This window comes from Delphinus delphis, chromosome 20, assembly GCF_949987515.2.
Source record: "Delphinus delphis chromosome 20, mDelDel1.2, whole genome shotgun sequence".
Classification (NCBI taxonomy): domain Eukaryota; kingdom Metazoa; phylum Chordata; class Mammalia; order Artiodactyla; family Delphinidae; genus Delphinus; species Delphinus delphis.
The window spans coordinates 46209603-46235795 of NC_082702.1; the positions used below are offsets into that span (position 1 = coordinate 46209603).

The window sequence follows — 26193 nt, forward strand, 5'->3', positions numbered from 1 at the left end:
GTAGAATGTTCACATTTTTGTAAGAGAAAAGTGGGTTGATATATGCAAACAGAAGGCAATATACTGAATGTTCACCAAGCTGCTAGCAATGGAGATCCCAGAGAGGTGGGGATGAGCACTTATACTTTATATATATATATACACACACACACACATTTTTTAATGAGCATATATTAGTCTAATAAGCAGAAAAATACAAGTAAAAACAAATCATGATTAGTAAAGCATTTCATAATTATTTTTAAATTGCTTAACATAATGAATGATGGGTATAGCTCTAATTTATCCATCCTAATTCATACAGACAATGTATGAATTAAAGTTCATCTATGTTACGGATGAACAGCATAATCAGAGTTTTCACTTGGTCATAACTTCCTTTCCAAACTCTGCTGCTCGACTCCAGGCACAGTGTGACATCCATGGGTGAGAATCAACTCACTTGGCCAGGCGTGTGTCAGAAAACCACCCGGTGTCCCCTGGCTGCTCTGACACCAGGTACCTGAGCAGACAGAACAACTGCGGGAGGAGAAGGCAGCCCTAGATCATCCACTCTTGCCAGAGCATTCCCTCTGAAGATTCACTGACTTCCGTGGTTCTCCCCAAATCTGAGGTTTACAAAGTAGCCAAGATGCTCACACAGGGAGAGAGAAGCATATACTCTGCACAGAGAACAGAGGTAAAAGGGATCAGCTGGGACATCTCTGGATTTGAGGAGAAGGAAGGTGGCCAAGGGCAAGAGACATTCGTGACAAGTCCCAGTCAGGGATGGGGGTGCTGCTCTCAGGCCTCTCTGCTGCCGCCCGCACGCTCCACCCACGCACAGGAGCTCACACGGCTGAGCTGCCCAGGACTTTCCTGTCCTCTGCCTATACCTCTATCATTTCTTCAGCGGCTAGAGGCTGGTCTCAACACCCCTAGCCAGAAAACAGGCAGGGGATCCTGGGGCCAGCGATTACCAATAGTGAGCACGTTATTATAAAGACGGAGGAAACCGTGGCTTTGAAAAGGGATGGGAGGAAAAGGACTAAATTTTCCAAAATGCAAATTTTTTCTTCTACCTTCCCCCATCATTTGCGCAATTTTTGTCAAGTCCAAACGTAATTTAAAATGAGGTAGGTAGTTTCTCTCTACTCATGCCTTCATCTTTGTGTTGACTGTTGAGGCCTGTGCCGTGAAAGCACTAGTGTCCCGTGCAGGGGGAGCACCAAGGGTGGCACCAGTGACTGCAGGAGCTTCTCAGTTGGCTATTTTCTCAATCTCGTCCAAGTCATCTGTGTCCAGTCTTTCTATTTTCTTATCTGGGGGAAAGAAAAGAGAATTCAAAGAGAGACCAACATGGGGTTACAGAGACACACACTCAGGGAAGGGACAGCACAGCAGGGAGGGAGGAAACACAGGTCTCTGCTGCCTAGGAACGTGCTGTGCCTCTGGCCACAGAGATCCTTCACTGAACCCCAAAGGCTTCCAGTGACTGAGCAAGGGACACGGACAGCAACAGCCAGAGCCCCAGGCCCCTCAGCCTGGCCGGGGGGGGGACTGTCATTCAAGTCCCTGAGCCCTGAGCTCTCCAGGTGTGCTCTTTGAGAACTTCCACATTGTAGGGAAGGAGGGGAATGGGACAGAGACAAAGGCCTCTCTCGGGGCCACAGGAAAACCTACCCTTCACCCTCCCCTCCCGCCCTGGACTTGCCCCTGTAAGGTAAGGGCCCAGCAGGGGACACTCCCAGGGACTCACTGAAATGCTCCTGGATTCTGTTCAGGATGTTCATGCTGTGCTTGCTGTCCACCATGTTCACGGCCAGGCCCCTCTTGCCAAAGCGGCCGGTGCGCCCGATCCGGTGCAGGTAGGTCTCGTTGTCCGGGTTCCCATCCTTGTCCACGGGAAGGTCAAAGTTGATGACGACAGACACCTGTTCCACATCGATACCTGCATGAAGGAGAGTTGGACAGGAGTAAGGATGGGAGATAGAAATCACTGTTGTCCACAGTCAGGCCTACACACACCTCAGGTGGAAGGAACAGTCTGGGATGGGCCAGCTCTGGGATTCAGACAAAGGGGCAGGTAGCAGAACCCAGAGGGAGAAAACAGAACTGTGGCAGGTGCTGACCAAATTATGAAATCAGCCATCAGGCTCCAGAGAGCCTCTGCTGGATACCAGTATCTGGAGAAGCAGCTAAAGCCTCACTGGGGGCCCCAAGAAGAGCAGGTGCCGTTCTAAGCCACCAAGTCAGCACTCCTGGCTTCTGTGAAAGTTCTCCTCTGCTGAGGGAATACAAACAGGCTCTTCTAGAAAACAGGATCTCCCGCAAACCACCGGAGTGTCCCGCAGACGAGGATCTCTCCCGCTACCCCGAGCCTGCAGACCAGGACACAATCTCTGCTCACCGCGGGCACACACGTTGGTGGTGACCAGAACCTTCTCTTTGCCCTCTCGGAAGCGCTCAATCACTGCAGCCCTCTGCTCCACCACCATTTCACCACTCAGCAGAGCCACCTGGTGGCCTTCTTTTGAGAGCTCTGCTGCCAGCCAACTAGCTGTTTTGCGGGTCTGGAAGGAAGAAAACATTTCAGAAATATAAGTACCTTAAAAGAATATTTTTGATCTGGAAGACTACTAAAACTTAGCAGTTAAGCATTATGTGTCTTAAAATTGTTAACGTGATGTGGTATAAAGAAATAACCATGTCACCTGGGTGCTAATCTTAGAAAAATATTTAACCTTAATATAATCACAAGGAGGGGGGAAATCAGAGACATTCTAAAGACTACTTACTAGTCTGAACTCTTTTTTTTTTATTTTTTTATTTTTAAGATTTTTTGATGTGGACCATTTCCAAAGTCTCGATTGAACCCGTTACAACATTGCTTCTGTTCCATGCCCTGGCCCCTTGGACCCAAGGCATGTCGGATCCCAGCTCCCTGACCAGGGATCAAACTGGCACCCCCTACACTGGAAGGCGAAGTCTCAACCACTGGACTGCCAGGGAAGTCCCTAGCCTGGACTCTTCAAGATGTCCATGTCATGAAAGGTGGAGAAACTGTTATAGATTAAGGGAGTCTCAAGAGAGACTAAATGCAACAGACATTCTCTGATTGGCTCTTAGGTTTAACAGCAGCAGCCAAAAGCAATAAAGGCCATTTTGGTTCACACGGGGAAAGTGGCATATGATGGACTACAGAGAGGACACTCGCTGCATCACTGTGAAAGGTGTGACAATGGTCCTGTGCTCGTGCAGGAGCACGTCTCATCCTTAGGAAGCATTTAGGTGGAAAATGTCCTGATATCTACAACTGACTTTAAAATGATTCAGCAAGGGACTTCCCTGGTGGCGCAGTGGTTAAGAATCCACCTGCCAGAAACTAACACACCATTGTAAAGCAATTATACTCCAATAAAGATGTTGAAAAAATAATAATAATAAAATGAGCAAAAACCCTTACCCTAAAAAGGGACACAACAAATTTAAAATAATTACATTAGGCAAGATTTGTTTATATTGAATTTCTAATTCTTACTGTTTAAAACTGTCAGGTGCTTTATTAATTGATACTTTCACAAAATGAGAAATGCGTAATTTCTTTGATGGAAAATCATTAGTGCTATATGGTGCAAATCACCTGATAATTTAATAATATAAGGTGGCATGGCTTCTATGAAGTTACATTTCAGTAGAGGAATAACATGCTTACAAAAGGGTTTTTTTTATAATAAGTATTTATATATACACATACTTTCTAAATATACTGAGTTACATTATGTCTGGAATAAAACAGTGAATCAAAAGGATCTATACTGCAGTTTTCTACCATATATGGCATTAGATATATATCCCAAAGCAAAATGACTGAAAGTATTTTATTAAATAAAAAAAAAGAATCTGCCTGCCAATGCAGGGGACATGGGTTCGAGCCCTGGTCCACGGAGATCCCACATGCTGCAGAGCAACTAAGCCCGTGTGCCACAACTACTGAGCCTGCGCTCTAGAGCCCATGTGCCACAACTACTGAGCCCATGCACCGAGAGCCTGTGCTCTGCAACAAGAGAAGCCACTGCAATAAGAAGCCCGCGCACCAAAATGAAGGGTACTCCCACTTGCCACAACTAGAGAAAGCCAGCGCGCAGCAACGAAGACCGAACGCAGCCCAAAAAAAAAAAAAAAAAAAAAGATTTAGGAAAAAGTACAGATATCCCCCACACAAAAGCTTATGGATAAAGCAAATGTTGACAATAGGTGAAGGGCATGAAAGTGCTCATTTTGTATTTTTTTTCATCTTTTCTGTAGATTTGAAAGTTTCAATTTGAGTTTGGGAAAACAATGCCACTGTAAAAAAAATTTTTTTTAATCTACAAGTATTCCAATAATAGAGTAAGAGTTCTTTTATTCTTACATCACTTAACAGAATTTTGATGTTTTCTTCAGCGATCTTAACTATTCCTGAAAAATTATTTTGGCTATTATAAATGGGGTCTGGGCTTCCCTGGTGGCGCAGTGGTTGAGAGTCCGCCTGCCGATGCAGGGGACACAGGTTCGTCCCCCGGTCCAGGAAGATCCCACATGCCGTGGAGCAGCTGGGCCCGTGAGCCATGGCCGCTGAGCCTGCGTGTCCGAAGCCTGTGCTCCGCAATGGGAGAAGCCACAACAGTGAGAGGCCCGTGTACCGCAAAAAAATATATATATAAATAAATAAAAAATAAATGGGGTCTATCCTTCCATTTTCTGGGGTCTATCCTTCCATTTTCTAAGTGTTTGTGTTTGACACTGGAAAACTACTTATTTTCTAGTAATTTTCTAACCAACCGTCCTGTTTAGTTTCTTATTTTTCCTCCAAATATCAGTTGATTTACTTGGGTTTTCTAATGTATCACCTACAAATGATATAAAGTTCAGGAGACTCCATGCTTAGACTATATATATGCCTCAGGATACTAAGAAGAAATTGTTTCTTACATCTTCACAAACCACTTCCTTTCCAGCCACAGGGAAGGAACCTGGTCCCCCAGCACGAAGTGGAGCTGGCTGAGAGGGAGGGCACAGGGCCACACCCTCCAGTGGAGCTCCTCCCCCCCCAGGCCTCCTCCTGCTGCCGCTGCTACTCACATGGCAGAAGATCATGGCTTGAGCAATGGTGATGGCCCCGTAGATATTACACAAGGCCTGGAACTTCTCATCTCTGCTATTGCACAGGACGTAATACTGCTTGATGGTGTCCAGTGTCTCCTCCTCGCGCTTCAATTTGATGATGTTTGGGTCTGGGACCACTTTCTGGGCAAATTTCCAGACAGAGTCTTCGAAGGTGGCAGAGAAAAGCAGCATCTGGCAGTTCCTGGGAAGCATCCTGCAAGGGAAGGCCCAGGTGTTCGACATGACCCCGACCCAGTGTTTCACTGCAAGGAACAGAAGCACAGCCTCCCCAGGCTTGGATGACCTGCGTCCCCAGGAAGGTGGCAAAGCAGGGAGGAGCACTGCAGGGAGGAGGGAGGAGCAGACGTGGGGCAGGCATGGGTGGTGGTAGAGTCCCTAAGTCTCCTTCCTCAACCCAGGCTGGGGGTATGGTCAGTGCGACATGGAAATGGCCCACCAAACAAATGCCTCTGAAAGCTGCAGAGTAGAGAACTGGCAGGGGCAAGAAGACGAGGAGGGTGAAGTAAAAGGAGATGATGCTGCAGATCAGGAGGCCGAGAAGCTCCTCCTGGCTCAGGAGTTCCTACCTCTGGATGCGGATGCTCTGATCTTGGTGGCCCTGAGTAGCTATCATCACGTCAGCCTCATCCAGAACAAACACCTTGATCTTCTTGGGGTCAATGAACTTGAGCTTGGAGCACCAGTCCAGAACGGTCCCAGGGGTGCCAATGACAATGTGCTCACTGATCTTCTGACCTCTTTCCACTGTGGAGACAAGATGTGTTCTGTGGGTACTTCCATGGCTAAACCCGCTTTCAAAATGAAAGCCTCCTTGCCCATCCTTCCAGAGCTAGAACAAGTTAATTCCAGATTTCAAACCACAGGGGTGTTACCCAATAGTTTTGTGTTCTTCTACTATAAAATGGGCATAATGACACCCATCTCACTGCACTGTGGTCAGGATTAAATCCTACACAGTCAACCCTCCATGAGTGTTAGTTTCCCTTTTTCTACTTTCTCCTGTAATTCCCCATCACCCAATTCTTTCTCTTTAGCATAACACTTATTCTTTTTATACCATCCCTTCACTCATGGTTCATTGATTTCCTTATAAATTGGTAGTTTTTAGTCCTAGCATCCTGGCCCAGTGATTTTTTGCTTTGTTAGATATTCTAATTGTGTAGACAGTTTTCCTAAGTACAAATTCTCTTTGATTGAAAAAAACACATTACTCTCAAACTATAGCTGGTGGGAGTTGAAACTGATATAACCATCTATCAAAATTACTAATGCATGTAGCCTTTGACCAGTGCTTCCACTATTACGAATCAATCCTGTATGTACATGAATATGTGTGAAATAACATATATGCAAGGATATGCATTCATTAAAACATAACTAAGCAAAATATGACGCACCGAATGGATGACACCAACAAAAGTATAAAACTGTTTAGGAACTGATGTGGAACAGTCTCCAAAATACATTATTAAATGTGAAAAAGAGGTTGCAGAGCAATTTGTATACCAATAGGGGCAAAAAAGAATACATGTAATATACGTACATGCGTGTGTGAGTGTTCTATCTATCTATTTCGTCTATCTCTACTGCTGTGCCATGAGGGATGCAGGATCTTAGTTCCCCGACCAGGGATTGAACCCGTGCCCCCTGCAATGGAAGCGCTGAGTCTTAACCACTGGACTGTCAGGGAAGTCCCTACACGTTATCACATTATCACTTGCCTGTAGCCACACAGACTATCTCTGGTAGGACATGTGAGGAACGGGTTAGTACTGGGTGCCTTTAGGCAGGCAGAACCAGGTGGTTGAAGGGTATGGGAAAAGAAAAGTTTCTACCATATATCCTTTTCAATTTTGAAACATGTGAATGTCACCTATTTTCAAAACAAAATTTAAAGTTCGAGGAGAAAGGGACTTCGGTCAGGAATTCATTAACTTCACTGGAAAAGTTTTAAATGAACTCTTCAATACCTTGTGGTTCTCACTGTCCACTGCCCATCAGTCTAAACTGAACTTTAAAAAAAATGATACCTTAAATAGTTAATATACTAATCCTTCACACAGTGAAGTCCCCTGTAAAACAATCTAGAGAAGATCCATGTTGTCTCAAGATTCTGGTACACTACACTTAGCTGCACCTATCAGTGTAAGACATCAAACACACAAAAATACTAATAATTTCTGGTTAAAGTACTCTTTCTGCATGCTGAAACATGATGGTTTCCTCCAGGAAAAGCCCTTTTGTGATTATTTGTGTGCTAACTGTACTAGGCGTTTTTGTTTGTTGAACGACAGACAAACTACAGAAAATCAAACGGGGAATTCCCTGGCGGTCCACTGGTTAGGACTCTGCGCTCTCACTGCCGAGGGCCCAAATTCGACCCCTGGTCGGGGAACTAAAGTCCCACAAGCTGCACAGTGCGCCCCCCCCCAAAAAAAAAGAAGAAAGAAAATCAAGTAGGGAATTTGACATACACTTTCTTGAAAATGAACAGAGACCCTATCATTTAAATGAAAACAACTGACTGTTATTTGTTGTCATGATAATGTTTCAGCTTAAGGGAAAATTAGAATTTTGGAACACTTCTATGTGCTGCTGTAGGTTTGAGAGTTTCTCCATGTATAAACTCCTCTGAGTTCGTTGGTGGTGATATTAATGCATTTTAAATGCTATTTAAAATTTTGTATTATGAAATATGTCAACATTTGGAAGATCAGCATAACTCAATAAGACAGTATTTTCCAAATGACCAAGATATGATGTTAGAAAACCACAGTTGGGCAAAAGATGCATTCAAAGTGCAAGGGAGACCAAGGAATTTTAATGTAACAGTACGAAGAATTCATTAATATGATTTCAGATATCACATGGCAACTAACTTTTAATTACCATTTGTTAATAAGTTTTGGCATGGCATCCAAAAAAACAGTATCTAAAATTATAAGAAAGGCTAGATTTTCTTCATATTCTTCCAAAGTAAGTACTTGGGGTCCTCAATAATGTTTAAGAGTGTAAGAGAGCAAAAAGTTTAAGAACCGCTGCTCTAGGCGATTATAAACTGCTGGGTTGAAGGGATATCTCTCTTCCATTTTTCTAGGTAATGCCAACTGCTTCTGGAAGTCGGTGTGCCAATGTATACTCCCCACTGGAGCACGTGAGCCTTCCAGTTCTTCTCCATCTTGGTCAACACTTGGTTTGCCAGACTTCCTAATTTCTACCATCTGAGAGGCATACAGTGGTTTCACTTGATGTTTCCCTGATGACTAATGAAGCTTATCATCTTTTCACGTTTACTAGCCATCTGAATTCCTTCTTTTGTGAAGCGTCTGTTCAACTGGGCCTCTCTTGTCCATTCTCCTATTGGAATGCTTACTTTTTTCTAATTGATTTGTAGTTTTTTATATTCTGATAACTTCTCCATTACCCATTTTCTACCTGCCCCTCCTCCCATCTTAACCCATATTTTCTACATTCTACAGAACACATGAAAAAAGAATTGGTGGAAGGATTTCTGATTTGGTAAGAGCAAGTGAACTGTATGTGCTCTTAGATTACTCTTACTAAAGCTGTGCTTTACTTTTAAAGAAAGGGAACTGACCCAACCTACCATCTTCAGTGCTCATCCCTCCCTCGTAAGCAGCTTCCGGAACTCTGGGTGCTGAATTCAAACCCTGGCTCCTAAGTGAAATACTCCACACTGGAAGAACCCCATGACTCATGCAGGGATTTTTTTTTTAACAACTAAAAATCTTATTTTAGGAGTGGAGAGAATTTTTAACAAATCAGCAAGTATTTAAGTAGATTTGCTAAAGGCAACACTGGGCTCCAAGGTCAGACTGAACTAGAAAGTTGAATCTCATCACCTCATCTTCAAAATTCATATACCCAACCACCCGCCCCAACTCACGGCCTAGGTCTTGCCCCTTTATACTCACATTTATTGCCTCGAACAGCATAAGCAAGCTTTAGTTCTGGATGAAATCTGCCCATCTGCTCAATCACTTTTCCTGTCTGAAGCGCCAGCTCATATGTTGGGGAGAGGCACAGACACTAACGGGCAGATCATAGGTCAGTTTAGGAGAGCCTTGTAGTAACAGACAACAGGCTCTAAAGCAACAAGTACACCGATGTCATTACCACTTGAACAGTGCAGGAAACCACATCCTCGTCAGCCAGGCCCACATTTCAGCTGTAGACAGAAGCCTTCAATAGGGAGCCCTGGCTTGGCAGATGCCTTCAGAAGCCACTGTTTAAGGCTGCTGCTTCCAAAGCAATGCTACCCAGGTAAGGGCCTGGTGCACCACTGGGCTTTGCCTGAGCAACAGTCTGAGGCATCAGACGCATTCAGACTGTACCAGGGGCACCCTCGTTAGACAAACCCCCCCCAGATGGCGCAGCCATTCCCAGGACGAGCAAGCCAGGGCCCCCAGGATTCCACCCCCTCACCTGGGGGTATCTCTCTGCTGGTTCCACTCGGCTGAGCATGGCCAGGACGAAGGCAGCTGTTTTACCAGTACCAGACTGAGACTGGGCAATCAGGTTCTGTGGGCTGGATGAAGGAAGAACAGAGATGAAAATAATATGGGTTAATAACAATCAAGTGTCGGGACTTCCCTGGTGGCGTAGTGGTTAAGAATCCGCCTGCCAATGCAGGGGACACAGGTTCGAGCCCTGGTCTGGGAAGATGCCACATGCCGCGGAGCAATTAAGCCAGTGTGCCACAACTACTGAGCCTGCGTTCTAGAGCCCATGCTCCACAACAAGAGAAGCCACGGCAATGAGAAGCCTGTGCACCACAACAAAGAGTAGCCCCCGCTCGCTGCAACTAGAGAAAGCCTGTGCACAGCAACGAAGACCCAATACAGCCAAAAATAAATAAACAAATTTATTAAAAACAAAACAAAAAACAATCAAGTGTCCAAACGTTCTTTCTGGGTGGTAGGAATAGGGATTTTCCCCCTTCATGCTTCTATTATCCAGGTTTTCTGCACTGAGTACAATGATAAACTTTTTATATGATGTTAAAAAAAACTGCTTAAATATTAAGTGAAATGATTATTTTAGATGGGCTCACACTAAGAAATCCTCATTCTAGGCTCTAGCACAGCTAGAGTGCCCTAGTTTTATACCCCAAGGGGCCTATGGAAATTAAGACTGCAGAGTAACATCTGTGCCCAGACAAATCCCTGAGCCATAATGTGTCTTCAGGACTCAGCTCCTACTATGTGCTCCCTTTTCTCATCTTTATGGAAAATTTAAGAGAACAAGTCAGATGCTTTAGAGGGAACTTTCACATTTCACTTCAGGTAACCCAATGTCAAGGGAATAGGTGGCATTTTTTTTTTTTAATTTATTTATTTTTGGTTGCGTTGGGTCTTTGTTGCTGCGTGTGGGCTTTCTCTAGTTGCGGTGAGCAGGGGCTACTCTTTGTTGTGGTGTGTGGGCTTCTCATTGCGGTGGCATCTCTTGTTGCGCAGCACGGGATCTAGGCGTGTGGGCTTCAGTAGTCGTGGCACGCGGACTCAGTAGTTGTGGCTCATGGTTCTAGAGCGCAGGCTCAGTAGTTGTGGCGCACGGGCTTAGTTGCTCCACGGCATGTGGGATCTTCCCAGACCAGGGCTCGAACCCGTGTCCCCTGCATTGGCAGGCGGATTCTTAACCACTAAGCCACCAGGGAAGTCCTAGGTGGCATTTTTATCATTAAAAAAGAGGGACTTCTCTGGTGGTCCAGTAGTTAAGACTCTGAGCTTCCACTGCAGGGGGCACAGGTTTGATCCCTGGTCGGGGAACTAAAACCCCACATGCTGTGTAGTGCAGCCAAAATATAAACAAACAAACAAACAAATAATACAGTTGAATGAAAAAAGTTGCTACCTAAGTATGATACCATTTATGTAAGGTTTAAAAATATGCAAACTTGGAATTCCCTGGCAGTCCAGTGGTTAGGACTCGGCGCTTTCACTACCGAGGGCCGGGGCCCGGGTTCAATACCTGGTCAGGGAACTAAGATCCCACAAGCCACGCAGCGTGGCCAAAAAAAACCAAACAATGAAAGTAAACTACGTAGTAAAAGGATAAAAAAACATGAGAGAAGGCTTCCCTGGTGGCACAGTGGTTGAGAGTCCGCCCGCCTATGCAGGGGACGCGGGTTCATGCCCCGGTCCGGGAAGATCCCACATGCCACAGAGCAGTTAGGCCCGTGAGCCATTGCCGCTGAGCCTGCGCATCCCGAGCCTGTGCTCCGCAACGGGAGAGGCCACGACAGTGAGAGGCCCGTGTACCGCAAAAAAAAAAAAAAAAGAAACGAGAGAATAATGACCCACATCAGCGATGTTCACTTGGGAGGGGGAGGGGGAGGGGAGGGGAGGGGAGGGGGAGGGGAGGGGAGGGGGAGGGGAGGGGAGAGGGAGGGGGCTGTGAATGGAGGGAGTTACATGGGGGCTACAACTGCCGACTACATTAATGGCAGCTTTATTTCTTGGCAGGATGGGGTTACGGAGATGTTCCTGGTATTGCTCCTGATATTTTTTGCAGGTCTCAAAAATTTTTAAATTATTAAAAAACAATAGCAACGACAACAACAAAACAGTTTTTAAAACTGCATAGAATAACAGCACTAACTTTTTCTATCAGTTTTTATTAAGTGGAAAAGGCAGAAACTGTATTGAATTGCATCTGACTCTCTCTGCACCTGTCTAAGCTGTTCCCCTGAAGAAGCACGTTGCTCTCAACGGCCCATCTTGTGCTCAGGAACACTACAGCTCTTGGTGGAAGACGTTTAACCCAGTTCTGAAGAGGTGTGCCAGGGTCCATATACTTACGGCTCAGCAAGCATCATGGGTAACGCATTCTCTTGTATCTTGGATGGTCGATTGAACCCCATGGCATAGACTCCCTGCAGAAGCTGTGGTTTCCTAGGAGGCCAGGGAGAGAAAGATGGATTCCTAGTTGTTGAAATTGTTTTAAAAGCCTAGAATTTTATTTTTCCCTATATCTAGCAAAGAATGGTACCTCCTGTCAGACATATTTTCCTATGCCTTAAAGAATACTCACTAAAACAAAACAAAACCAAAATCTTTCCCTACTAAATCTTAATCTGAAACTACTATGCAATTTATAAAATCCAGGCTAGTTTCCTTTCTTGGAGAAATTCATCTTTCAGGAGACCCACAAATTTGGTTGGCCTTGGATGACAAACATTCCCAGGATACTGGAAGAATGGTACTTATTAATTCATAGTATAAAATAAATTATAAAAGACATATCTAAAAATAAACACTGCTTACTATGCTGCTAAGATACAGAAGTCCCTTTAGGGAATGACATTTCAGTTTTCATTTCTCAGTGCAGATGCTCCACTGAACCACAGTCATTTTGTGTTCCATGGGCCTTCCAAAGCCAGCTGTGCAAGAACTCGGGACAATTGAGAGGTAAGAAAATTGATTCAGCCAGTTTCTAGTAAATAGGTAAAGGGAGTTCAGTTATCATACTGAACTTTATGAGCGATTAGATTTACTTATTATGTCTAGTCAAAATCAAAACTAGAAAAGCACCAACTTCTTACATAAGTAGCCACACAACAAATATCAAATAAAGCTGCTTTTGTAGTACATTTATAATAAGCTCTCTGCTACCTCTAAATTGACAGGGTGTTTAACAAAAATCCCACCACACTGTTTTTAAAGTAAAGTCAAACCAAGTCAAGAGTGTTCTCTAAGCCTTCCTTAGAGTTTAACAGGCTCTCTAAAAGGCAATTCTTCTGGCATATGGTGGTTCTCAGACACAAAGAACTTTGAACAGTACCATCCATTTGGAAGAAAAGGTTGTGAAGCTTAGCAGATTCTGATTTGGTTGCCAAGGAAACAAAGTCACTACTGAAAGAGGACTCAAGTGATCCAAGAACTTTCAGTGGCTAATTATTTTTCTTTTATTTTGCAGATCTTTTCAGTAAAACATAGACCAAGTATATTAGGTGACCTAGGTTTTATTCTTTGTTTCCTTTGGCTACTAACAATTAAATCAGAAAGAACTTGCCTTTTCAAAGAGGACAGTTCATCACTGGTTGACCTGAGAACTCCAGTCCTTTAAATGAAAGGAACTTAAAAAGACCACTGATACTTGGAAAAGCAAGCTGTCAGAGCACACATAGCTGCTCGGACAGAATTTATGAATGGAAGCAGAGATGACAGATTTGCTGAAAAAAGCCTTTGACAGAGAAAATACACATAGAAAAGTATTATGTCCTGAAAATATTCAAAAAAAAGGCCACACTTTAAAAACCTTGCTCTTAGCTATTGCTGCATTAACAACTTGATTTGGTTCTAGTTAGCTCTCTTATTTTAAGTGTCTCTTATTCTCAAGTGGTGGCAATAGTTGGCAGAAATGTGGCCCCTATTTGCCTACAGTGGGCATATGATAGATTTTGCTGAACAAAGGCAAAGAATCCATTCATTCCACCACTTTCTTATTCACTAGCTATTTTCTGTCTATGATTTGAGTCCTGGCAGGCATTAAGAAGGGTAGCTATGTCTTGTGTTACTCATAACACCCAGCACAGTGTCATGTACATAAACCAACAACCCTAAATACCTCTTTACTAACTTACTGAAGGAAACGAAAAACTTGGCATAACATTACATAATTCTCTGCCTTTAAAACAAGGACATGTTAGAAGTCATTCTCACCACAGTGCATAAATGTGCATACGTAAGGCTTAATTCTGGGTTTTGGATTTTTTAAAAAATTCTGCAACAATGAAGGCTGATTTCCACTGCAGTTACTGGGAATCCTGCACAGGCTTCTTGGACAGATTTTAAAAAAGCAGATAACTGTTCTTAACACTGTAAACCCTATAGTCTAACAAAAGGGCTTACCTAATAAGAAATGTTCCTGACATCCAGAAATCACCTGTCAGCCAATATTTTATTGAAAGTTCTAAGAGCATAAAAGAAAAAAGACTTTCAGCTATGATGAATAAATTTGTGGCATTTAAAAATCCCTAAGGAGAAGAACTGGGTAGCCAAGAGACAAGGGTGGAGGGAGACCATCACTTTTTCATACTTTTAAACTTTTGAATCATGTGAATTATTAACTAGTCAAAGAAAGTAAATATATTAAGATTTTTAAAAAATAAAAGTAGAAAGTAAAATTCCCACAAGATCTCTGATATGCTAAGTCTTATAAAGGAGGGCTAGCAAGGAACAGTTGTTCAAAGGAACGGATACTCACAGCCGAAGCTCCTCGAAGGACTTCACTGAGTAGAGAGGGGAGTTTGGATCTCGCTGCAGGACTTCCACTTGGTTGGTGTTATCGACAAGGTTGCTTCTGATCAGCTTGTTGAGTAAGGACTGGGCGGCTCTGTCCTCTGTAGGAAACAACCAGTAGATCTTCCTCATACTCACTGGGCAAACCCCACCCTTGTGAAACCTCTCTCCCCATGTCTGCACCCACACCTGAATGGCCCAGCAAGGTGGGAGAAAAACATAATCACACCAAAAGGTCTCACTTTAAACTCCTGACTGCTACACCCAAGTGGTCTGAGCTGCCCAGCAAGACTTTATATTTCTATACGCCACTTATTCACTCTTCTTCTCTCTTCAACTTCTAACCTCTCCACATTCTCACTCATCTAATGACCCTGCTACTCACTTCCCTGAGAAGTGAACGTAATCAGAAGCACCTCCAAGTGCTGCCGTGACAACCCACACACCCACTTGCATTTGTGAGCGTCCTTTCCACCTTCCCTGCTGTAACTGTGGATGGACCGCCATCCTCCTGAGGCTAGCCCCTCTACTTATACAATGGGTCCCATTCCGTCTTTCAGACAAGGATATTTCTCCCAGCAGTGACCTTCTCTCTTGCATGATCAGTTTCTCCCTCTAATGGATCATTCCCACCAGCATGTACACACGTTGTAACACCTCTCATCATAAATGTGCTTCCTCCTTTATCCCACATCCCCATCCAGTTACGGTCCCAGTTCTCTGCTCCCTTTTATGGAACATTCCCTGACAGGGCTGTCTATACTCATGTCTTCACTTTCTCTTCACTGAAGAGGCTTTTTTAAAACTAACCTCCCCATCTGACCTCAACAGCCCTTGTCAAGCTCACCAATGACTCTACACTCTAAATCAACTGAACAATTTTTAGTTCTCTTAACCAACTTATTACCTATATATGACTCCCTACTTTTGAAACACTTCCTTCTTTTGGTTTCCGGGATACCACTCTCTTTTGGTTCTCCTTCTATCTCACTGTTTTCAATTTCCTTGGCTGATTCCCCTCATCTCCTTGATCTTATAACTCAGAATGCCTCTGGCTCCAGAGAGGCACGTCCTAGGTGATACTATGTCTCTTGCTACAGGGTTTCAAAGATTAGTTACCTTTCTCTTCTTCATCTGTTTTCTCTGGAGTGGCATTAGTTTTGATAACACCTACACAAGAAAAGAGTTATCATAATCAGAAAGGCAAGTATCAAATCCACTCAAAAGGGGACCTCCCTGGTGGTGCAGTGGTTAAAAATCTGCCTGCCAATGCAGGGGACACGGGTTCAAGCCCTGGTCCAGAAAGATCGCACATGTGGCGAAGCAATTAAAGCGGTGCGCCACAACTACTAAGCCTGTGCTCTACAGCCTACGAGCCACAACTATTGAAGCCCGTGCGCCTAGAGCCTGTGCTGCACAACAAGATGAGCCACCACAATGAGAAGCACGCACAATGCAACGAAGAGTAGCCCCCACTCGCCACAACTAGAGAAAGGCCGTGCACAGCAAGCAAGACCCAACACAGCCAAAAAATATATAAATAAATAAATTTATTTAAAAAAAATCCACCCAAAAGGTGGGACAATATAAATATCAAACCTTATTTAAGTGATCAAAATTTAAATAGTTGGCGTTTCTATACGTTTAATGGATTTTTATTCCTAGGAAGTTTAGTGCATAAGAAATGTTCAAATTTCTAGAAATGCTGGCTGACTTCAGAGTGATCAGCTATGTCACCTCTGACTTACTTATTTAAAATATAGCATTATTATAACTATATTTAAAATATAGCATTATGTTAGCAGACACAATTAGACATGAGAAAGAAAATAAAGGTATTAAAAATTAAAAGGAAGAGGTAAAACGATCACTTTTTTTAGATTACAAAAGATTGTAGGGGCTTCCCTGGTGGCGCAGTGGTTGAGAGTCTGCCTGCCGATGCAGGGGACACAGGTTCGTGCCCCAGTCTGGGAAGATCCCACATGCCGCGGAGCGGCTGGGCCTGTGAGCCGTGGCCGCTAAGCCTGTGCGTCCGGAGCCTGTGCTCCGCAACGGGAGAGGCCACAACAGTGAGAGGCCCGCGTACCACAAAAAAGAAAAAAAAAAAAGATTGTAAACTTGCAGGACTAAGAATATCAACTTGGGCTTCCCTGGTGGCGCAGTGGTTAAGAGTCCGCCTGCCGATGCAGGAGACACGGGTTCGTGCCCCGGTCCGGGAAGATCCCACATGCCGCGGAGCGGCTGGGCCCGTGAGCCATGGCCACTGAGCCTGCGCATCCGGATCCTGTGCTCCGCAACGGGAGAGGCCACAACAGTGAGAGGCCCACGTACCGCAAAAAAAAAAAAAAAAAAAAAAAGAGTATCAACTTAAAAATGACTACAAAATAAGATATCTCAGTAAAAGATAAAAGAGCTAGGTACAAAATAAATAAATAGAAATCAGTAGCTTTTATAAATAGAGATATTATTGAAAAAACCCTCTTTATAATAGCAACTAAAAAGATAAAATATTGCACCTCAAAATAAAATTAACAAAAAATATGTGAGACTTATATGAAGAAAACTTTAAAACACTCATAAACTAATGCAAAGAGGTAAAGCTAAAAAGCTCATAAATAAATTAAAATGGAACTCTAAGATATTCAATTAACCCAAAAGAAAGCAGGAAAAGAGCCAGAGAAACAAAATATAAAGCGACAAACAAACAGTAAAATTGCTAACCTAAACCCATCCACATCAATAATTACATTAAATGCAAACAGATAAAATACTCCAGTTAAAAGACAGAGATTATTAGAATGGCTAAAAAAGCAAGATCCAACTGTCAGCTGTCTACAAGAGGCACACTTTATTTTTATTTATTTATTTATTTTTTTGCGGTACGCGGGCCTCTCACTGTTGTGGCCTCTCCTGTTGCGGAGCACAGGCTCCGGACATGCAGGCTCAGCGGCCATGGCTCACGGGCCTATCCACTCCACGGCATGTGGGATCTTCCCAGACCGGGGCACGAACCCGTGTCCCCTGCATCGGCAGGCAGACTCTCAACCACTGCGCCACCAGGGAAGCCCCACACTTTATTTTTTAATTTTTTAAAATTGAGGTATAGTTAATTTACCATATTGTATTAGTTTCAGGTGTACAACATAGTGATTCAAAATTTTTATAGATTATACTCCTACAAGAGACACACTTTAAATATAAAGACACAAATAAGTTGAAAGTCAGTGGATGGAAAGAGATACATCACGCAACCAGTAAGCATACGAAGGCTGGAGTGGCTCAGGTAATGCAGATTTTAAGACCAAAATCACCACCAGAGATAAAGGAGGATATTTCTAATAAGAGGTCCATTCATCAGGAAGACATAAATGTGAATGTACCTGGCAACAGATCTGCAAAACACAGGAGGCCAAAACTGACAAAATTAAAGGGAGAAATAAGACTATTCCACAACTGTCGTTGGAAATTTTAACACTTCTCTTTCAACAACTGGAAGAACTAGACCAAAAAGCAAACAACAAAAAACAGTTAAGACATAGAAGATCTGAGTTAACACTATCAACAACGGTGGCCTAATTGACATTTAGAGGACACTATACCCAATAACTGCAGAATCATATTTAATGGTTTCTGATCAAAATGGAGTTAAATTAGAAATTAATAAGATATCCAGAACCCCCCCAAATATCTGGAAATCAAACAACACACTTCTAAATTATCCATGGGCCAATGAAGAAATCAAAAGGGAAACTGAAACTATTTGAAGTATATGATAAAAAAGAAGAGGAAAGTAAACCCAAAGCAAGTAGAAGAAAAAAAATACAGAGTAGAAATCGATGAAATAAAAGACAAATATTCAGGAAAATTAACATTGCCAAAGCCTTTGAAAAGGCTTTGAAAAGATAAAAAAAACTGATAAGTCTCTAGGCAGACTCATCAAAAAAGAACAAACACATACCGCCAGTAATAGAAATGAAAGAGGGGACATCACATATGCTACAGTCATTAAAACATTCCTAAAGGACACAAAAAGGGATGTGAAAAAAATGGAAAGACTTAATCATAGGTTTTATAAAAAGACTCAATAGCATATAGATGTTAAGTTATAAATGTAACATGGTCCTAGGGGAAATACTAAAAGATTCTTTGTTTTCTTAGAACTAGTCAAGTTGACTATAACAGAATACGTATGGAAAATAAGAATAGCCAGGAACACTCTAAAAAAAGATCAATGGGGACTTCCCTGGCGGTCCAGTGGTTAAGACTCTGCGCTTCCACTGCAGGGGGCATGGGTTTGATCCCTGGTCGGTGACCTAAAATCCCACATGCTGTGTGGCACAACCAAAAAAGAAAAAAAAATCAGTGAGTGGGGACCAGCAGTCACAGACATTAAAGCATGTCATAAAGCTCCAGCAATCAGGAATATGATCCTGGTACATGAATATGCAAAATAAGCTTGACAGGATAGATGAGAAAATGCAGAATTTGGTATATAATACAGGTGGATCTCAAACTAGAGAGGAAGAAAGGACTATTACAAAAGCGGCACTGAAACAAATCTGTAGCCATCTTGACATGAAAAAGGTGAAACACACTAGAGAAAACACTTTGGATTCATACCTCACAATCCACACCAGGAAAAATTCCAAAAGGATCAAAGACTGGGCTATGAAAACTGACTCAAATTCCAGAAATAATAATGTGAAAGACTGATACGTTTGACTATATAAAAATGTTTGCAGAGGGACTTCCCTGGTGGTCCAGTGGTTAAGATTCCATGCTCCCAATGCAGGGGGCCCAGGTTCCATCCCTGGTCAGGGAACTAGATCCCGAATGCAGCAACTAAAGATCCCACGTGCTGCAACGAAGATCCTGCGTGCCGAAACTAAGACCCGGCGCAGCCAAATAAATAATTAAAAAAAAAAAAGTTTGCAGAGCAAAAATACACAAGAAAAAAGTCAAGAGACAAAACTGGCTGAAGTATTAGCAACTTCTATCACAATCTTAAAATATGAAGTTCTTCATATTTAGAAAAAAGACAAAAAGCTCAGTAGAAAAGGAAACAAATTCCTTTATACTTATGAAAATATTCAGCCTTATTAATGAAATAGAAAAATGTATTACACTGATCCACCAGGTTTTACCTGTATTAGCAAAATTTCAAGTTTTTGACTAAAAATTCTGTGGTGGGGCTATAGGGAAACACTTTCATGCTTTACTGATAGAAATATAAATCGGTATAATACTTATGGAGGGTACCTTGAAAAATACTGATAAAAAGTGCAAGTGCATATGCCTTTGACCATGGATATCCATTTTGGGGGAATTTATCCTACAAATGTATTTGCATACATGTAAAAAGAAGTAAGTTCATGGTTATTCCATGAAACATTTTATAACACCAAAAGAATGTGGCCAACCCAAGTATCTATCAAAAGGTGACTGGTTAAATAAATTATGGTCTATCAACACAATGTAATACTATGCAGTTACAAAACTGAGTGAGGAAACTCCATTTACTGGTAAGGGAAGCTTGCCAAGGTATGTTGTTGAATGAAAAAAAGTAAGTACACTGTGTATACTCTGCCATCTTTTGGTGAGAGAGAGAGAGGGAGAGAGGGAGAAAAATCTGTATTTGTTTTGCATAAAGAAACATTGGAAGTGCAACTGAGATTATCATACTAAGTGAAGTAAGTCAGAAAGAGAAAGACAAATACCATATGAGATCACTTATATGTGGAATCTAAAATATGACACAAATGAACCTATCTGTGAAACAGAAACAGAGTCACAGACATAGAGAACAGACTGGTGGTTGCCAAGGGGGAGGGGGTTGGGGGAAGGATGGAGTGGGAGGTTGAGGTTAGCAGATGTAAGCTATTATACATAGAATGGATAAACAACAAGGTCCTACTGTATAGCACAGAGAACTATATTCAATATCCTATGATAAACCATAATGGAAAAGAATATATAAAAAAAGAATGTGTATGTATGTATAACTGAGTCACTTTGCTGTCCAGCAGAAATGAACACAACATTGTAAATCAACTATACTTCAATTAAAAAAAAAGAAACTTTGGAAGAATATTAAAAATCCAATAACAGTGGTTACTTATGGCATAGGGTGGTATATGGGTTGAACTGTGTCCCCCCCAAAATTCACATGATCAAGTCCTAGCCCCCCAGTATCTCAGAATGTGATCTCCTTTTGAGATAGGTTCACTGCAGATGTAATTCGTTAAGATGAGGTTGTTAGGATGGGCCCTAATCCAGTATGACCAATGTTCTTATTAAAAAGGGAAATTCTGGATGTAGACATGCACAATACCATGAAGGCAGGGACTGGGGTGATGACGGCAGAAATGCCTATAAGCCAAGGAATGCCAAAGATAGCCAGCAAACCATCAGAAGCTAGGAAGAGACATGGAATAGATTCTTCCTCACAGCCTTTAAGAGGAACTAAACCAGCTGACACCTTGATCTCACATTTCTGGCCTCCAGATCTGAGACAATAAATTTCTGTTGTTAAACCACCTAGTTTGTGATACTTTGTTGTGGGAGCCCTAGCAAAGTAATATAGGTGGGGAGTGGGATCTGGGTAAATGGTGGTCCAGGATGGGAAGGAGGCCTTTCACTTACTTATACTTTCTGAATTTTGAACCCAGATTAACCTTCCAAAAAATTAAATTAAAAAAACTTAAGGAAACATTATCAAGTGAACAGTGACTCTACAATCCAATAGTGATTCTTGATTTTAAGGAGTCAGAAGCTAAAATGTGGAAAACTAATCTACCTCCGTCATTAATGAAACCAAATTTACTGGTTCTCAAATCCAGTGCTGACATTTGCCAAACGTGCTAAATGAAAGCTCCTTTCCACATCGCACCTATGAGTGCAAAGCAGAAGTGCACATGTAGCTTGTAGTTACTAGTGACTCACCATTGGTATCTGGTTTGACTTTGTCTTCCTTGATCTGCAAATTACTCATCTGAATGGGAATAAAAGGAAACATTTAAGAGTAGAGACACCTGATAACCAAATACCATGAATTACACAATTGACCGTTAAACACAGGTTTGAACTTCAAGGGTTCACTTATTCAAGGATAAATGCTACAGTATTACTCAGCCCATGGTTGGTTGAATCCAGAGATGTGGAACCACATATACGGATGGACAATGTTAGTTATTTGGGGATTTTCAACTGCAGGGAGGGTTGGGGGCTCATAACCCCCAAGTTGTTCAATGGTTAACTACATTTATTAAGCTCATGTACACAAGTCTAAATGGTAAAACAAAAAAGGGGGGAGGGTCTTACCCAACTGTTAGAAAGCAATGTTTATTTACTTATTTTTAATTTTTATTTTATTTTTTTGGCCGCACTGCACGGCATGTGGGATCTTAGTTCCCCAACCAGGGATCAAACCTGTGCCCCTTGCAGTTGAAGTGCGGAGACCCAACCACTGGACCGCCAGGGAATTCCCAGGAAGCAACATTTTAAAACATTTACTTATATCAGCCACCCAATAAGCAGAGTAGTTGAAACCAGATACCAAGTATCTTTAGGTCTATATTTGTGTTATTCATAAGAACACAGCTAGATTAGGGTTGTAGGTTAAAAAAGATTTGAAACCAATTCTCAGTAACTGTCTTTTAGGGAATATCTGATGCTAAATACTAGATTTAAATTCTAGAGTACAGAATCATATCCTTTATAATAGTTTTTGATTTATTTGTGGCTGTCAATTTTATACTTCTGACCTGATTCCTCCTGAACTCCAGTGCCGCATTTCCAAATGCTTGATGGGCACTGTATAGAAAAGAGTTAACACAGCAGGTCTAACTGCTATCCTTAGGAAAGCCAGCTTGCAAAGTTGGCCCCTGGCTGACACCTGGAAACTTGGATTTGGAGAGAGTTCCCACCATTCCCAGAACCGCTGAGGGGTTCACTAACTATCTTTCTAAAAACATGTGGTTTATGATAACACCTGGTTTCCTTCCAGGGGTCTGGAATTTTGGTACCTGCTAGGCAAAGAATGACGATGTGATAGACCCCTAATAAAAACCCTGAGCACTGAGTCTCCAACAAGCTTCTCTGACAACACTTCATATGTGTTGTTACAATCTGTGACTAGAGGAATTAAGCAGGAATTAAGTGGAGCTTGTGACTCCTCTGGGAGAAGGTTCTTAGAAGCTTGTGCCTGGTTTCCTCTGGACTTTGCAACACGGGCCTTTTCCTTTTGCTAATTTTGCTTTCCATTGTAATAACTCACAGCTGTGAGTACAATCATATGCTGAGTCCTGTGAGTTCTCCCAGGAAATCATTGAACCTGGACACCTCTTGGTGATTCCCAACACAGGTACTTACCAAGTTGTCCTCCTTACCTCAAATTCAGAACAGCCAAACATGAACTCATCACCCTACATATCAAATCTGCTGTTCTTCCCACTCCCCTAATCCTGTTATTAGCACTATATTAATATCACCTTGTGGGATCCAGGTTGAAAACAGTAATCTTTGCCTTTATCTCCCTTCTCTTTTTTGTAAATCTTCACACCTCCACAATTATCTCTTGAATCCATCCCCTCATCTTTACTTTCATCATTCAACATAGGCCCCCTATCTCTGGGCTATGAGAGTAACTTCCACATTGATCTCCTTTCCTTTAGACATCACTCCTAATATATTCTGTTCTCTGCAGTCCAATAAATCTTGCTAGCTCTCAGATCGAATCTTGTCAGTATCCTTCTTAAAAACCTCCAAACAAGCCAAATAAAGCCTTTCATTTTCAAGTTCTTTGTTAAGGGCCAAAGTACACTCCTACGATATTTTCAGTACTGCTCCTACTACAACCCGATAACCTTAAGCTGCAGCAAAAATGAGTTCTGATTCCTGTTCTCTAGGCAAGTCCAGCACTTCTGTGCATTCTATTCTAAAATGCCGTTCACCTTCATCTCTATCTTAAATGATTATTTTCTAATATCCAGCACAAATATAAACTTCTTCATGAGGAATTTCCCTGACTTTCCTACTCATAAACATCCTCTCTCCATTCAAAGTTCATTTCTCACATTATTCTTACCATTTTCACAGCACCTCCCACATTCTAGGCTTCCTAACTAGATTGTAAAGCTTCTTCCTAAACTTCCCCGGATTTAGCCCATTTCAACAATCTGCTGAGAAACTGACAATCCTCCCAAGGCAATAAAGGGTGACCGGAGAAGAAATGTAATTTAGGCATTAAAAGGTTACATAAGACGTCAGACTACATGGGACTTCCCTGGCGGTCCAGTGGTTAAGACTCCACGCTTCCACTGCAGGGGGCACAGGTTCGATCCCTGGTAGGGGAACTAAGATTCCTCATGTCGCACTGAAGGGGGGGTGGGGGGAAAGACTTCTGACTACAAAAAACCCCTATATTCTTAAAATCAATGGTCCATTACCACCAAACAAAGGTAACTTAGAGATAAGAACGGGGAGTCACAGTTTACACTATAGTTAACTTCCCACTGAATGGACCTTCATTAATCAAAGAACCAGTATATGAAATTAAATGTCTCTTTAAACACAGATGAAACAATTTGTAGTGCCTCCCCCCGTTTGCAGTAGATTGAAACACTAAATATAAACCTGAATCTGTTATTCTGCAAATTGCTACAAACCGCCAACCATGTTAAGCACGCATCTAAAAAATGGTAAAATAAGAGTAGCAGACAATCACTCAGAAACCAGATGAAAAAGAGAATCAGCATCGCGCCTTTTCTTACAATGCCCACTGAGGAGGTGCAGTGCAGAAAAGACAGCATACATAGCAGGGACAGATTTGCCACAGGATAAAAGTCTTTAACTGGCCCAGATCAAAGGAAAAGGCTCCATACTGGTCTCTTCTGCCTTAGCCGCAAATCAAGGCTAAGAGATTCCTCCCAGCAAACCTTTAGGGGTGTGTGGGCCACGGCCTGCCCAACCCAGGGAGCTCCCTGGACTCCAAGCAGGGTCGGCTTGGGCCCTCCAGTACGCTCGCCCCGCCTGGAGCTGAAGCCACTGACCGACTTGACAGCCGCTTCCTGCATGTCCACTGCCAGGGCCCACGAATCGGTGGCCATGGTCCCGGAGGAGGAAGGCCGACTGGCGAAAAACACAACCGCACGAACAGCAGCACCAGCCCTAAACTCTGCAGGCGCAGGAACCACACTCACTCGGACCGGAAGCGGCGATGCGCGAAGGTGACGTCAGTTTCCGTCCGGGGCGAGACGTCACCGTCCGCGCGGCGCCACGCAGGGCCTAACATCGAGCTTCGCTTCCACTCGTCGTGCCTCGCTTCCTCTCGTCGTGCCCAGCTTCCTCTCGTCGCGCCCATACCCGCTTCTTCTGCGGACTTCCCCGGGAGCCACCTCATCGTGCCTGGAAATCCGTAAGTTCTATGGGGTGAAACTCGTAGACCTCACTTCTTTGCCTTACGTCACTCTGAAGTAACCTAAATTTTATTTTTACGTCTGCCACGTCTCATAATAAATGCGTTAAGTCTCTGAGCTGTAAAGCCTTGCGCAAAGCAAAGTCCTAGGAGAAAACTATATGATGCCAGTTTCTGCTGTTAACGAACGAGATAACGTGTAAGACAGCAAAAAAGAAAGCGAAACCAAACGCCCTAAACCCCCATAATTCCACCACAAAAAACAAAAACAAAAAAGCCCCCAGCGTTTTCTTTACCTTCTGGGTCCTTCTAATTTCTGTACATATGCATCGTAGCACAGGTGTTTTACATAGTCCTAAACAAAGTACACATACAATTTTAAATTTAACTTTTTATACGGCTAAGTATTTTTTAAAGTCATTTGTCGATTTAATGTCATTGTCCGTCAGTCTCATATCACGTAAATTACCTAAGTCCCCTTTCTCCCCGCCCGTTAGGGATATAGGTTTTTTCCATGTTTTATTATTAATTGATAACACTTAAGTGAGCATTCCCACCCTGTCAAAAATCATCTTACTTGTTTGCTTCCAGTTTACTTTTTGTCTCTCCCCACTAAAATATTAACTCTTCAAACAAGAGCAAAGATCTTATCTGTCTTAATCACAGTTGATTGAAGAACCTAGAAAAGTGCATGACACATGGTAGACACTCAATAAATATTTTTTAATGCATGGCTGAATAGACTAATGAAGATTTTAGTTCAAAATGTGTTACTCTAGGACACATTTCTAATCATTGCAACATTTATGTCAAAATGTATGAATGAGGGACTTCCCTGCTGGTCCAGTGGCTAAGACTCCGAGCTCCTAATGCAGGGGGCCAGGGTTTGATCCCTGGTCGGGGAACTAGATCCTACACGCATGCCGCAACTAAAAAAAAAAAAAAAAAAAAGATCCCACATGCTGCAACAAAGATCCCACGTGCCACAACTAAAACCTGGCGCAGCTAAAATAAATAAGTAAATAAATATTTTTTAAAAAAGGATAAATTGTCAGTAAGCACAAGAAAAAGAGCTCATTAAAAATCATTAGTTATTAAGGAAATGCAAATCAAGGTCACAGTGAGATACCACTGCACACTGGATAGAATGGCTGAAATTAAAGATTGACCCACCACGTGTTGGTAAGGTTGTGGAATGTTAAAAAAAAAAAATCAGAGGCACTTGTTAAAGATGATAATGCAAACTTTACTTAGGACCATGGCCATAAGTATAAGGATGACTGCAATGGGATTTTGCACCAGAGGAGAAAAATTTGGCTCAATTCTAAATACAGCATGTGCAAGTGGGAATTTATAGCCAAGGAACAG

General features: G+C 42.5%; 2 protein-coding genes across 6 annotated transcripts in view; one reads left to right on the plus strand and one right to left on the minus strand.

The window, feature by feature from the left end:
- Nucleotides 1–8650, plus strand: part of ST3GAL2 (ST3 beta-galactoside alpha-2,3-sialyltransferase 2) — a 76437-nt gene extending 67787 nt beyond the window's left edge. For 2 of the 5 annotated variants that reach the window (XR_009517533.1, XR_009517535.1), the window contains exon 9: nt 8246–8610. The gene's annotated coding sequence lies outside the window, so the exon portion shown is untranslated. The other 3 variants (XR_009517534.1, XR_009517537.1, XR_009517536.1) reach the window with 3 other exon arrangements.
- LOC132416285 (ATP-dependent RNA helicase DDX19A) lies at nt 47–24618 on the minus strand. Its single transcript, XM_059999612.1, has 12 exons — nt 24461–24618; nt 21354–21402; nt 15531–15581; nt 14377–14512; nt 11970–12062; nt 9595–9697; nt 9084–9198; nt 5715–5892; nt 5104–5341; nt 2390–2552; nt 1739–1930; nt 47–1301 (listed from the first exon to the last, which is right to left on the minus strand). Exons 1-12 carry the CDS (start codon nt 24515–24517, stop codon nt 1240–1242), a joined length of 1437 nt encoding a protein of 478 aa, XP_059855595.1. The 5' UTR covers nt 24518–24618; the 3' UTR covers nt 47–1239.
- Between the last annotated feature and the right edge of the window lie 1575 nt (nt 24619–26193).

What these genes read in the sequence shown, in the direction of transcription:
- LOC132416285 (XM_059999612.1), bottom strand. Translation starts at nt 24,517, where the DNA reads ATGGCCACCGATTCGTGGGCCCTGGCAGTGGACATGCAGGAAGCGGCT. An exon ending in AGGAAGCGGCTGTCAAGTCG is followed by an intron (nt 21,403 to 24,460) that starts GTCAGTGGCTTC and finishes ATTCCCATTCAG; the next exon opens with ATGAGTAATTTGCAGATCAA. An exon ending in AGTCAAACCAGATACCAATG is followed by an intron (nt 15,582 to 21,353) that starts GTGAGTCACTAG and finishes TTTCTTGTGTAG; the next exon opens with GTGTTATCAAAACTAATGCC.